Source organism: Lactuca serriola, chromosome 2 (genome assembly GCF_051521515.1).
Source record: "Lactuca serriola cultivar US96UC23 chromosome 2, Lser_US96UC23_V15, whole genome shotgun sequence".
NCBI lineage: Eukaryota > Viridiplantae > Streptophyta > Magnoliopsida > Asterales > Asteraceae > Lactuca > Lactuca serriola.
This window is the reverse complement of record NC_136409.1, coordinates 228826080-228839552: the sequence shown is the minus strand read 5'-3', so window position 1 is coordinate 228839552 and position 13473 is coordinate 228826080. Positions and strand designations below refer to the sequence as shown.

At 32.1% G+C, this 13473-nt stretch overlaps 1 protein-coding gene across 2 annotated transcripts; it reads right to left on the bottom strand.

Moving 5' to 3' along the window:
• Nucleotides 1–1129: 1129 nt before the first annotated feature.
• Nucleotides 1130–2639, bottom strand: LOC145088796 (basic helix-loop-helix (bHLH) DNA-binding superfamily protein). 2 transcript variants are annotated; one of them, XM_079027202.1, is made up of 3 exons: nt 2140–2639; nt 1605–1958; nt 1130–1475 (listed from the first exon to the last, which is right to left on the bottom strand). In XM_079027202.1, the coding sequence occupies exons 1-3, from the start codon at nt 2485–2487 to the stop codon at nt 1458–1460; spliced, it is 720 nt and encodes a 239-aa protein (XP_078883328.1). In that variant the 5' UTR covers nt 2488–2639; the 3' UTR covers nt 1130–1457. The 2 variants fall into 2 exon arrangements, with proteins under 2 accessions (XP_078883328.1, XP_078883327.1); XM_079027201.1 differs by having other exon boundaries at nt 1130–1462; nt 2140–2638.
• Nucleotides 2640–13473: the final 10834 nt, after the last annotated feature.

Here is a 13473-nt window from a genome sequence, read left to right as displayed (position 1 = left end):
AAAACAACATAGTATGATGAGTTTGGTATCTAAGCTTATATACCTTAAGAGTATATTCACTTTTCCCATATATATATATATATATATATATATATATATATATATATATATATACAAAGTAACTATGATAATAATAGTCTACTACTATATATAAAAAAATATAAAAAGAATAAAAAAAAACATCTTATTTTTTTATACAGAAAGTCTATTTGGTTTTTAAGATACTTTTATCGATTGAATTTTTATTGTTTTCTGTTAAAAAAAAATAAACTCTAAATATTTATTATAGATTGAATTTGTGAAAAAGTAAATTATACATAATTTGTTATAGGTTGATATAAGTATGTTAACACAACTAGATATATATAAGTATGCTAGCATAAATTGCCATGCACAAACATCAAGTAATCACCATTTTAGAATTTATGAGTGAACGTACACAAGAAAAGTATTGTTCTATTGACATCTTTATCTTTTTATTTGTACTATTTTACTTTGGAAAAATTTGATGCAAAGCTATTGAAACCTTAAAATACTAGTCTATATATGTCTGTGCATTCCTCGAAGATAATTAAACCACAACACTGACCTTGACATTTGAATTTCGGTTGTTTGCAAGATGATACCATCCTACTTATGAGGTTTAATTTCTAAAGCCTAATCACACGGATCTTGCATTGACTAAAAAGGTAAATTGTACCGAATCCGCTTCAAGATCATCATGTGAGTGATAATCGCAGAATACCAAAAGTCAAGGGATCGTACCTGATCTTGAACCTTATATCTCACTTTTAGGATTAATTCCACTTCCCATTAATGTACAATGGAGCTCCCATTGGGCGGGTTAAAAGAACCCTTGCACTAGCTCATATTTATTTTGCACATTCTAAATTAGATCTTTTTGGAACAGCTAACTCACACACTTCATAACGTACTCCTAAAGCATATATGTGTCCCAAGTAGTTGGGGACACCTTTGCAACAACATGATACCACTAAGCATAAGCAATACGCTATCTTTGGTTTCTTGATCAAGTTATATCAACAAAATCAAGGATTCAAATCCTATTAAGCATGACCAATACATGTATTGTACTAATTCTGAACTCCACACAAAAATTAAACATTCATTTAATGCAAATAGATCATATATTGGTATAACAACAATGTGACAATGTGACAATTGGTATCACTTACACACACATATATATTACAAAACTATATGAAAGCACAACCTACATTTATGTTGATCAAACAAGCTCTGATCGAGGAGTGATAAAGATTTTTTGTTTGAACGGGGAAAACAAATGGAAAGATGGCAAATATTTTCTCTAAGAACTTATCCAAGCAAACTTACCTTCATTAATTAGTTCTAGCAGTTCTCATGAAATTCAATAGTCATTGACTACGGCCGTTAGTCTTTGTTGCAACATGGAGAGATCCATCAATACTTGATCATTAGCCTGCAAGAATTATCTGCCGAATGAACTAGATTTGATATGTTCTTCTAACTAATTAATTATAGCTAGCATTTAATGTATGGCTGAAATTACAAATTAATATAATATTAGGCAATATATATGTTCTAAACGAACTCATATTTACCTCAGATTGGATAGAGAGAAGTAACCGTTCGTTTACTTTAGTAGAAGTGCACGTTATGATATTAAGACCTTCTTCGGTAATCGCTTTAAGTACTGCTGAAAGAGGGACACCACCTTCTGTTGAACCACTGTTGATCAAAATCTGTACTCCCCCTTTACAAGAACTGATGGAGACTGTATTTCGGAATGGATGCGTTATATTTTTTTCATTACTATTCATCATAGGACCAGGAACACTTGTCTCCACGTCTTTCTTGAGCCGATCTCTCTTGATACTTAGAGCTTTAATGCTTTCCTGCATGTGTTTTATGTAGTTCACTGCTTGATGCATGTGATCAGATGTAGATCGTTTACCCTAAACACCAAATCCAAAAATAAATAATTTAGGTCTTCGATAGTCTATGAAGTGACTCGTACCCCTCTTTCCAATTTTTCCGGAATGATTTATAAAAAATTATAGTATAAAATCATACGTATATGCAGTATTTTGGGAAGTAATTAAACCTAAAGAGAAACTAATTAAAGTCGTAGCTCACCTTGACGAATTCGAGGGGAAGTAGACCTCTAAGTGAAGCATAAAGCTTCGCCATATCTTGCCTGCGCTGCCTTTCAATCTCTCTATGAACCAGTTTTCTCTGTGTATGTTCATCTTTACAATCTCCTCCCCCACCATCAGTAGTAACTGAATTAGGTTTAGACGAAGGAGATTGGTCTCCTTGCCGTTTTCTTGCCTTGCCTACTGATATGTTTGAATTGCCCTCCATGTTAACATGATCATGAAGCTCCACTATAAGATCTTGCTGATTTGTTGCCGGTTGTTGGAAGGAAATCGAACAAGGAATCTCATGAAATACCAACTCATCACTTTGCTGGAAAGAGAACATAATATACGAAGCTGATCTTTAAGCCCACAAAGATTTGATTGACGATGTATTTGGTGGATATGTGTATAGAATACACGTTTAGAAGTGATTCCAGAGATACGTCTGGTTATGAGATCTTCAACGGTAGGGACGATGATCAGGTTATCAAGATTTCTTAATATCTTTCCTATTATTTATTAAGTAGTATTTTTGTGTAAATATTTTAAAATTCTTGAGTACCACCAGCCAAATATCTTTTTCCTTTTTTTTTCTTTTGAAAGGACATTATTTAATGCTTTTCATTATTTAATTAAGTTTAAAAACTGTAGTTATTGTGAACATATTGAAACCCCATCTATCTGTATTCACACTGAGCAGTGGACCAACATCCATGGAAGCATCATTTCACCCCCTCCATATCTGCATTGATCATAAGTTGGTTGTTAGCTAGGTTTTATATTATTTGCAATAACTGGATTTGATTCTTGGTATATCATTATCCAAATAAAATTATTAGCTACTTAATTAGTAAAATATTGATGTATTATTTGATGACAACAAATAAAAGATCATGTATCCTTTGATGTAAAAATTGGGATAACAATTAGGAGTGTTTTACAAAACTAACCAATAGTCGGATGCTAGAAACAATACTTTATAGCTGAAAGCTGGAATCTAACTTGGTTAATGTATTAAACTATGCATATTGTAACTTATACATTTTTATAATATTTGAAGTTTAATACATAAACCGTGATCCAATTTTTCACAGTTTAATATAAAAAATATCGATTCTTATATTTCCGAAGCTTCTTGTGATTCTTAATTGCTTTTATATTGAGTTATCTATATATATTTTTTTAATGTTTTGCATATCTAACCCTCACCCTTTATAATCATATTTATTTTTAACCTTTTACTTATAGTTTAGTTTTAAATATTTATTTATTTATTTGCTAATTAGTTATTTGTATTAAATACTTAACGACATTTCATTGATGATATATATAAATTTATAATGATTATATAATATTTTCAAGTTTTTTTTATATAATTATGATGTATTAAAAATTTTCCTTACTAATTTTTTTCGAAAGATGTATTATAATATATTTCTTTTAAAACAATATATTATAATATTTTCAATTATTTATAATATGACGTGTGTTTGAAAATAACTAATTAACTAAGGGGGTTTAATAATTTTTTTTAATAAACAATGATAAATTAGTTAAAATTTATAAAAAATACTATTGAAAAAATGTTAGCTATTCCATATGCTATTCAATTATATGTTAAAGTTAATGAAATAATAATCTATATATTTATATATCTATATATTAATTATAATAGATGCATTTGAAAACTATCTTATTGTATTAAAAGTTTAACACATTGGCTAGGAGAGTTAAATCTTGAATGTTATAATTATGGATTTCAAAGGAAATTAGATGACCAATATGAGTAGATGATGCAACTAGACTTCTCGTTTCTAGAATTTTAACACATTATTTTTATATTAGAGGTAAATGATGCTACTAGACTTCTCCATTTAAAGCAAAAGATGATACTTGATAATTATTTTACATGTGATTTTGTCAGTGTTGAGAGATTATTTCTGCTAACAACTATTTAAAAATTCGCAAATAGAGTCATTCTATAATATGAAAAACAAACATAATGATAATAATAAGATGGAAAAATACCCGACGAATATTTGCAGGAGAGGAATTTAATTAATACTTCTTCAGTGCGATAAGCAGTTGCCGTCACTTCTAATATAGAAAAACAGCCAACTAATATTTACTTTTAGGCGATCTCCAATGCATTAAACTTTTAATTGTTCAATGTATTGTCACATCAGTATTCTACTAACTATACCATTTTACATATTAATCTCTACACTCCATTAAACTCTTAAGACTTTAATGGTACATCAACATTTTATTATATTTTTTTTATAAATAATATTAATAAATAAAACTAGAATATTACATTAATTAAAAATTCAAAGTTACAATTACTAAATATTGATTAATGATTACAATTTAAAAATTAAAAGTTATGAATAATACATTAAATAATAACTACAATATCTAAAATACAAATTTTACTACATATTGTATTTTATTTTAATCTTGTCACAACGGCTTCTTCAAATTTCACGTCCATCTTCCGACATGATACTAGGATCCATGAAAATGATTGAAAAATCTTCTTTCTTTACCTTTTCGTTCATCTTTTTTTATTTTGGTGCATTCTTCATATCAAAAGAGTTTTGATAGCGTTCGAAACTCTTTTTACTTTCTTCTATATGTTTTTCAAGTATTTCATTGTCACAACGGTTTCTTCAAATAACTTTTCCTTTTGCTGCATTCCTACTAATTGGACGAGTTGTAACTTGATCATTATCCAAGTTAATGAAAGATTTTGTATTTGATGAAGACATAGACGCCCTAGATGCACTTCTTGAATCTTTTCATTTGGGTTCATTTTTAAGGATATTCCAAATTTTTTGTGCCTAAAATTGGCACCACTTTTGAGATCATCCTCAGACCATCCACTGAGGTGCTGACCTTTCACTATATATATTTGAAGAATGCAACTGCAGGTGGTTTCATGTAAAGCCAATGAGTTTTGAGGTTGGCTTGAGGTCTTGCAACATTCAACGTGTTGTTTATTTTGTAATACACACTAATTCATTGCGAGAATTCTTTCTAGTAATGTTGTCATCTGGAATTTGTAGCCAATCTTTTTCCAACAATATTTCTTTTTCTTTGCTCCAGTAGTTTTTATTTATTATTATTTTTGTTGTCATTGTTAGTGGGAGTTTTTGTTAGTGTTGGCTCGTTTTATGGAATATGGGAAGGATCTATCTTGGTAGATTCCGGGTATGGATTTTGGTAGGGATGGTGTGGGGATATCAGGTATAAATGTTGTGGATGATTGTTTGGATTTGGTATGGAAATTATAGATGATTGTTTGGATTTGGGTATGGATGTTGTGGATGATTGTTCGGACTTTCGGCATTGTACGAAGATAACAAGTGTGTATAGTAATTTGGATTCATGATTCAACGTATCAAATGGTTGGTATGTGTGAATGATAATATAATAGGTCATCTTTATTTATAGAGTTGAAAATTTTGTATGCATTTGCCTTTAATTTGAATTTCATTTGACTTTAATTTGAATTTCATATGACTCTAATTTCAATTTCATTTGACTTTAATTTGGATTTCATTTCATTTTAAATTCAATTTCATTCGAATTTAATTCGGATATCATTTTACTTTAATTTCAACTTCATTTGAATATAATTTGGATTTCATTTTACTTTAATTTGGATTTCATTTAGATATAATTTGAATTTCATTTAGAAAATATGTGTTTGCTATAAAAGAATACAACTAGAGATGCACAAACTCCGAATCCGATCTGATCCGATCCGGTTCGATAACGTCAATCAGAATCCGGTTTCATCAAAGATCCAATCCGACCGGTTTTCACTTACCCGAATATGAATCGGTTTAATCCGATCCAGAATTTACAAATTAAAAAAAAAACATTTTTAGGACCTCATATATAATACAAAATGCAACATAGGTTCATTAAAATAGTTAAAACATACATCAAACGTCTAGAAACTAGTTAACTAATAATAATAATAATAATAATAATAATAATAATAATAATAATAATAATAATAATGTGGCGTTATAACATTTTGCCAAATAGAAAGAGTTTTTATGGTCTTCCACTTCGTGTCACCTTCACTAAAATGATCTTCAACCGCCACACAAATGGTTAGGGGTCTCATCAATACCACATTCTTCATCTTCGTCTTCGTCTTCATTGTCATCGTCTTCATTTACTTCCGGAGGCGTTGATAAGCCTTGTGCATATTTTTCATCCATTAACTCTAGTTCAATATTTTGTGCTAGTGGGCCTTCTAGTGATGTCAAGTGTTGTATACGTTCCACCCAATCCAAGTAGTCATTCAAGCAAACGTAAACCTCCATTGCAACCGGGGTAAGATTCGTCCTCAACTTTGATAAAACTCTACAACTAAAAGAAAAAACGGATTCCGAAGCTACTGTGGAAGCTTGGACGGTTAGTAAATTGCAGGTCATGACGGAGAGAATGGGAAATTGTGCTTCATTTTCTCTCCACCAAGCCAAAAGATCCAAAATTTAAAATTATGGTGCACTCATAAATTTTAAAAGTTTGACCCCATATAAATTCCAAGTTCGCTACTAGGGGTTAATATGCGTCCTCGTTTGTTTTGTTCCTCCAAAAGGAAGTTATAGAGGTCGATATGAAAATCCGTTCGACCCCCACTACTACCCGATGCACCACTAGTAGATTCGGTTACACTTGCAAAAGTGTTTGACATATTGTCATATTCTGTAGCGTAAATGTCAAACAAATTAGTAAAAGTATTATTAAAATTGTGTATTTGGTTACGTATGTAGTTTGAGTCGTCTTTATGCAAATTTAAAGAGATGGAAATTTTGGTAATCAAAGCCTCTACACCTGTAACATTGATACATGGGTTTAATGTCGCGGCGCAAGTAAAAAATGGTGGCATTTATTTGAAATATTTGACTAATTTTTGTCTCATTGGTCTCGTAACCAAAACAAATATTTCACTTCTTTGTTCAAAATGCTCCAATTGCATGTACATCAACCATAATTCATTTAATAATAATTGACTTGTAAGATAACACACACCCGATAAACAAGTGGTTGATTGTTTAAAAACTTTTAACATTTCCACAAACTCTTTTATATCAAATCTCAATCAAAATCCGAAACCGGGTTTTTTCCTTTTGAAATTGTGTCGTAAAATAATTGCAAAGTGATTCTTTGACGTGTCAAATTTTCAAACATTATGCATGTCGAACTCCATCTAGGGTCAACATCCCAATGAGGACTATATGGAGTTACGTTAATGAAAATGACAAACTTTCGATATTTTTCCATTGTAGCTTTATTTTTTCCAAAAACTCAAGTTAACACATTTTTGAATTTTTCAATTGTTGAAATTTATCATTTTTAAACCATCTTGTACCGCTAGATTAATAATATGACAAACACATCGAGTATGAAAAATGAGCCATCCAAAATAGGTGGATATTTTGCAATTAATCTTTTTGCGGCGGCGGTATTGTTACTTGCATTGTCAAACGAAATAGAGAAGATTTTGTCGCTTAAATTATAAGTCTCTATAACGCTTACTAAAATTGCAAATAATCGTGTCCTTGTGTGAGGATACGCAAAAAGTTCAAAAACAATAACTCGTTTGTTCATTACCCAAGTAGAGGGGTCTATCCAATGTGCTATGACGACAAGTTAGCTTTTGGGACAACTTCCGGTGGAGGACCAAACATCACAAGTTAAAGCAAACCAATTTTTATATTTAAAAATCTCAGTTGCATATCTTTTTTTGCTATATCTAAATACTTTAAAACATAACGTCTAAGAGAAGTGCGACTTACTTGCCGGTATTGTGGTCACATTTTTTCCCGCAAAATCCTTGTTAATCGTGAGTTGTCAAAGTGGTTGAGAGTCAAGCCGTCTGGAATCACAAACTTGTAAAAGCTTTCACGAATGTCATCATTGTTGTAAATAAAGATTGCCCCGTCGGGAGTAATATTTGGTTGATCTAGATCGCCTTGACCCTTTACAAACGGATAAGTTTTTGTTGCATGACTCAACGTACTATTGTTATCTTTTCCCAAAAGCATCCCGCACTTCTTGGATCTCGTTTTTCATTCCAGTTCGACAACAAACACAAACCATAATGTTCCCACACTTCTTTATTCCGAGTGATTAGTATGATTTTCGCCCCCGTAGCATCCGAATCTTGACCCGCTGTAGAATTTCTCGAGCTCATTTTTGTGGAGTATTATGAAACTGGAAGTCTAAATGTAGTAGAATTTTGTGTAACATTGAAAAGTAGCAAATTCCATCTATTTATATGTGTTTAGAAGGTCATAAAAGTCAAGAAATAGTCAAACTAACCGTTTTTTGGAGCTTACTAATGGTTAGAAAAAAAATTAATTTTTTCAAAAATGCCCGTTTTTTAACGATCAGAAAAAATCCGTTTTCAAACCGCTTTTGGATCCGGTTTACGATCCAGGGTCGATCCGATATTGCGTTTGAAACTTCAAACCGGTTTCAGTCCGGTCACCGGTTTAATCCGAACCGGTTCGGTCAAAATGGTTTTGACCAAATCCGGTTTCCGGATCAGATCGGATCCTATTGGTCAATCCGGTTTTTGTGTGCATCTCTAAATACAACCTATTTTATTATTTCATACCTACCAATTCAAACTATTTCTTAATTTCTTTTTCATACGTTGTCATCATCATCCTCAAATGATTCTGCTTCTAAATTAATAATCAACCAACTCACAAGTAACTCTACATTTCAACTATATAAGGTGCTAAAATGCTTGGAAGCAGAACAGTCAGATGCTGAAAGTTCAAGATGTCCTGGATAAAGTTGAAGATATATAGATTGAAATCGTGAAGAAGGACATGAACATCTTTGGAAAAACTATTTCGATGTGCATCCTATTTTCCCACCCCAAATGTTTAGACAGAGATTTTAGATGAGGCAAGAACTATTTGTTCAAACTTTTAACGGTATCTCTAACCATTCTATTTATTTTCAACAAAGAAAAGATGCTTTAGGTATCAATGGTCTTTCCCATTTACAAAAATAAATTGTTGTCATACTTCAGTTGACATATGGCACAACTGGTGACCTCTTTGATGAATACATATGAATTGGTGAATCAACTTTGTCGAATGTCTACAAAACTTTTGTCAATGTGTGATTGAGGTTTAGTCAAGCCATTATTTAAGAAAACCTAATGCTAATGACATTCAAAATATAGTACAACAACATTCAGTCTTGTTGAGGTGGATAGCTTTCTCAGAATCAAAGTAATCTCCCATGACACGGTTGAATAGGGATTAAACCCCCGCTCCCCCCCCCCCCCCTTATTCATTAAACTCAACCCACATTGCTAACTCCATTCCATTCAACACCACATCACAATTTTTGACCCATTAAACCATCCATGAAACCCCGATTGGGGATGACCTTGTATATTTCTCAAAGAGTTAAAAATGTATATAAGAACAAATGCATAATTCACTTTTATTGATTTATCATGAATTATGTTTTGTTTTACATACAAATTTGAGAACAAGTTATAAGTACGTGCAAATAGATATAAATTACATTTTTATTAATTTCTTGCTCATGATTTTTCTTTCAAATCTATTTAGATGTGAAAAAATTAAACCAAATATACTAGAATGAAAATGCTATTTTTTGTAAAAGAAATTTACTGACATATGATTGGTTAAGTCCATTAAGGTAGAAAGAAACAAAATTTTAGAGGATCTACATTAATTCTTGCCAAAGTTTAGTCTAAACACCTTCATCATCAAGACAACGCAACTATGGAGAATAAAGAGCTAAGATAAATGATAAAATATGAATGTAGCCTGTGATTTTAAGTATTTGTAAATTGCTTATTGCATTTATTAAACTAATATGAAAATTAAGCTTTTACAAAATGAATAGGATACATTAACGTCATAGTATTATATATTATATAAATATATATTAATATACATGTAACTTAGGAATAGTAAACTTTAGACACTTTAGGTTTTGGCCACAATAATTTACAGATGTTAACAGTTTTTAACAAGACCATCTCCTTCCTTTGTTCTTCACAATTGAGACTGAAAATGCTCTCACCACCACCACCCTATACATCGTTGCTCACCACCCTGTACATCGTTGCTCACCACCACCACCACCATATGCGCCACAACTTACCACCACCTGCAACCTACTCTGCCTTCTCCGTTAACCAGCGTCACACCTACTATGCCTTCTTCGTTCCATCTTCAAAGTATGGCCTAAATCTAGTGAATCCTTAACTTTTGATGGCTATCACACATCCAGTAAGTTATGTTATCTTTATTTATATGAAATTTTGATGTTCGCCAGGGGAAGTTTTTGGAGCATTCCCTGATAAAGTTCATGGCATACTTTTATTTCTTTTATTAGGGTTCATAGTCATGAGATTTTTAATTTGAGTTAAGATTAAAATTAAGAATGCTCTAAAAAAATCAAAGATTTAAGTTAAAAAAATACAGAAAATGGTATCTCTTCTTTTTGTTTAACGTGTATACACCCGCTCTAAAACACTACGTGCCCTATAGCGGGTTTTGAGTCTCCCTCCTAAGGCTAGTGTTACATCTTATAACTTCGGTCACATTATCACGCTCGTGCCCGTGTCGTCTTCATTGTTCACTTTCAGTACATCTTTTCTTAATTTCTCAAATTCCAATACGGTAACAACTAAGAAGGACTTATGGGAGCAATTAGGCATAATTTTACTCATTCAATCAACAGTTTGTTTTCATACATTGATTGATTTTTGTAACTTGAACCACTCGATTGCAATTTGTAGTATGAGTAATGTTATCATGTAAAAATGCATTTTTCCTGAAATTGGAATGTAAAAATGTAAAAATGCATTTTTCATGGAATGTAATTCTTCTATTTCCTCTTTCTTATTAATCACCTACTTAATTTTATTTGTCATTCATTGTTGTGTGGTGAGAAGTTTCATGTTTGATTATAATTATCAATGTCGTTTTCAAACTCAGTTGTTTAGGGCTCTTTTTGCACGTGAATTGGTAGCAATTTTTGGTATACCTGATGATATGCCTAACATTTATGTCATAGTTTTTGTTTATACCACTGCCACTCTCTTTTAGAAAGGTAACTTTAGCTTCTCCTTGCTCTGAATTTTCTACTTTCCGCTTCTTCAATTATGTTTGAATAAAATACCCAATAACTTATTTAACACACAATGAGCTTGATTTATTCAGAAAGGCTTCAAATATGGTTGTAGTTCTTCATCTTTAGTGCAATCATTTTCTCAAAATGAGGCAAGCATAGATGACAACAAAGAAGGTATTAAAGATGGGTGAATTTCAGTAAATAGCATCTTCCTTTACATAAAAAATGGGTTAATTTTTTTTGTATAATGTATTGAATGGGTTGAATAGGTTGAAAGTCAAAAAAATATAGTTAAGTAATTACATTTGACAACTTCCTGGATTGCTTTGTTAAACAAAATGAGGCAGGAAATGAAATGCAATTTACCCATTAAATTTATTTATAATGGACATTCTAAAAGTTGCTACGATACTGTTAAAATAGGTAGAATACTAGAAATAGAAATGCACTTTCCTTTATTTGTGTGTGTGTGTCTATATATATATATATATATATATATATATATATATATATATATATATATATATATATATATATATATATATACCAAGATTTATGGGTAAGGATTACTCAAAAATGAAGACTAGTGAGGATGATGTTGTCGATGTTGGTGGGAAAAAGAAGATTTCCTTGGATGCTCTGATGGTTCGTCCTAATGAATATCTTGTTAAAACTTCTCCCAAACAATCACTAAGTCTTCGATCTCTTGGCTCTAAAGAGAAGACTCTTGAGAAGTTTGTTGTTGATTTTTCTCTTAATTCTAACTCTCTTGATCATTTTGTTGACAATATCGTCGAAATATTCGAACCATTTCTCAATTGTCGTATTTTATCTGACCATATTCTTACTACCATTGTTAATGCTATTCCGACCTTCTCTTTATCGTTCGTTCCCCCTACTCCTATTGTTAACCTGAAGCCTATCCAATCGAACTCTTCGGTTGTCACCATCACTCCCTTTCTTGGTGAGACATTATGAAAACACTCTCTCGGAAAAGCGATACTGCTAGGTGTGCTTTCCATCAGCAACTATTTGGTTCTACCGCTCATTCCAACACATCTTCCTCGACCATTGTTATAGTAATCCCTGCTTCTACTCCACATTCTTTTACCATAGCGGTTACGTCATGCCTCTACTATCACTGTTATCGAGGCTATTGAATTAGATTCGTTGATCCCCATCACTGATTTGTCGGACTCTACTTCTGATGACCCACTTCTTGACGCTTCCGTTCCTGTATCCTCGGGTCCTCCAAAGACTGGTATGTGTTTTAATTCTTTTCTTTATATTATACAATCCTTTTCAATGGTTCAGGACTAACTTGTTTTCTTTGGATGTGTAGGTACACTTTCCATTTAGATCCCGACTTCTCTTCCTACTTTGATGTCCCTGGCTGCCTCGCTTCCATCCTTCCTTCACCACTTTATGACTACCAAATTCATTCACAAGGTTGGTCTTGGGAGCATGACGGATGAAGAGGGGATGGATAACGACCGCACTTGTATTTTAGAGGGTCTTCATTGGATGAATGAAATCTATGTCCACAGTAAAGCTCATGATGCTTTGATTGTTGCTGAAGAGATGGAGCTCGAGAAGCTATCTGAGGTCATGAAGGAGGTCCACATAAATTATCAAGTCCTAAAGAGAGAAAAAAAACATATGTTTTCCAGGAGAAATCTATCTTGGTTTCCGAGAACGAGCGACTACTCCGTGAGTTGGACAAGGATTCTCTTCAGCAATCGAAGCTATAAATGTTGAGTGAGGATCTTCAAGCGAAGGTGGATGACGCGCTTGTCGTGGTGTTATGGCGAGAGAGTTGGAGGAGGTTACCAAGCAGTTAGTGTTAGGTTTTATTTCAAAATTAGTTTCATAAACTAGAAAATTTGGCAAATGGAAGACTTGAGATTTCAAAAATAACATAAACAATTTATACCCACCAAGGATCACCTTGCAAGTTATAGAAAGATTAAATCACCAACCAAAAAAAAAGATAAAGACATAACAACGTTTTTAGTTCTTTGGTTCCTCTTGGGAGGCTTGGAAGTTGATGAAGAATGATGAACTTTAGAGATACCAACAATGACTCAACTTGATGTAGAATTTTAGTTCTTTTGTATCAAACTCTTAAGAATCTTAAGCTTAAAGTTCAAAACCAATATGAAATTCA

Bases quoted from the DNA above. Each gene is read 5' to 3' on its own strand.
- LOC145088796 (XM_079027201.1), bottom strand. From the start codon at position 2,487: ATGTTCTCTTTCCAGCAAAGTGATGAGTTGGTATTTCATGAGATTCCT. The intron at 1,959-2,139 runs GTGAGCTACGAC...TTTGGTGTTTAG, and splicing joins TTCCCCTCGAATTCGTCAAG to GGTAAACGATCTACATCTGA. The intron at 1,463-1,604 runs GTAAATATGAGT...TAATTCTTGCAG, and splicing joins TTCTCTCTATCCAATCTGAG to GCTAATGATCAAGTATTGAT.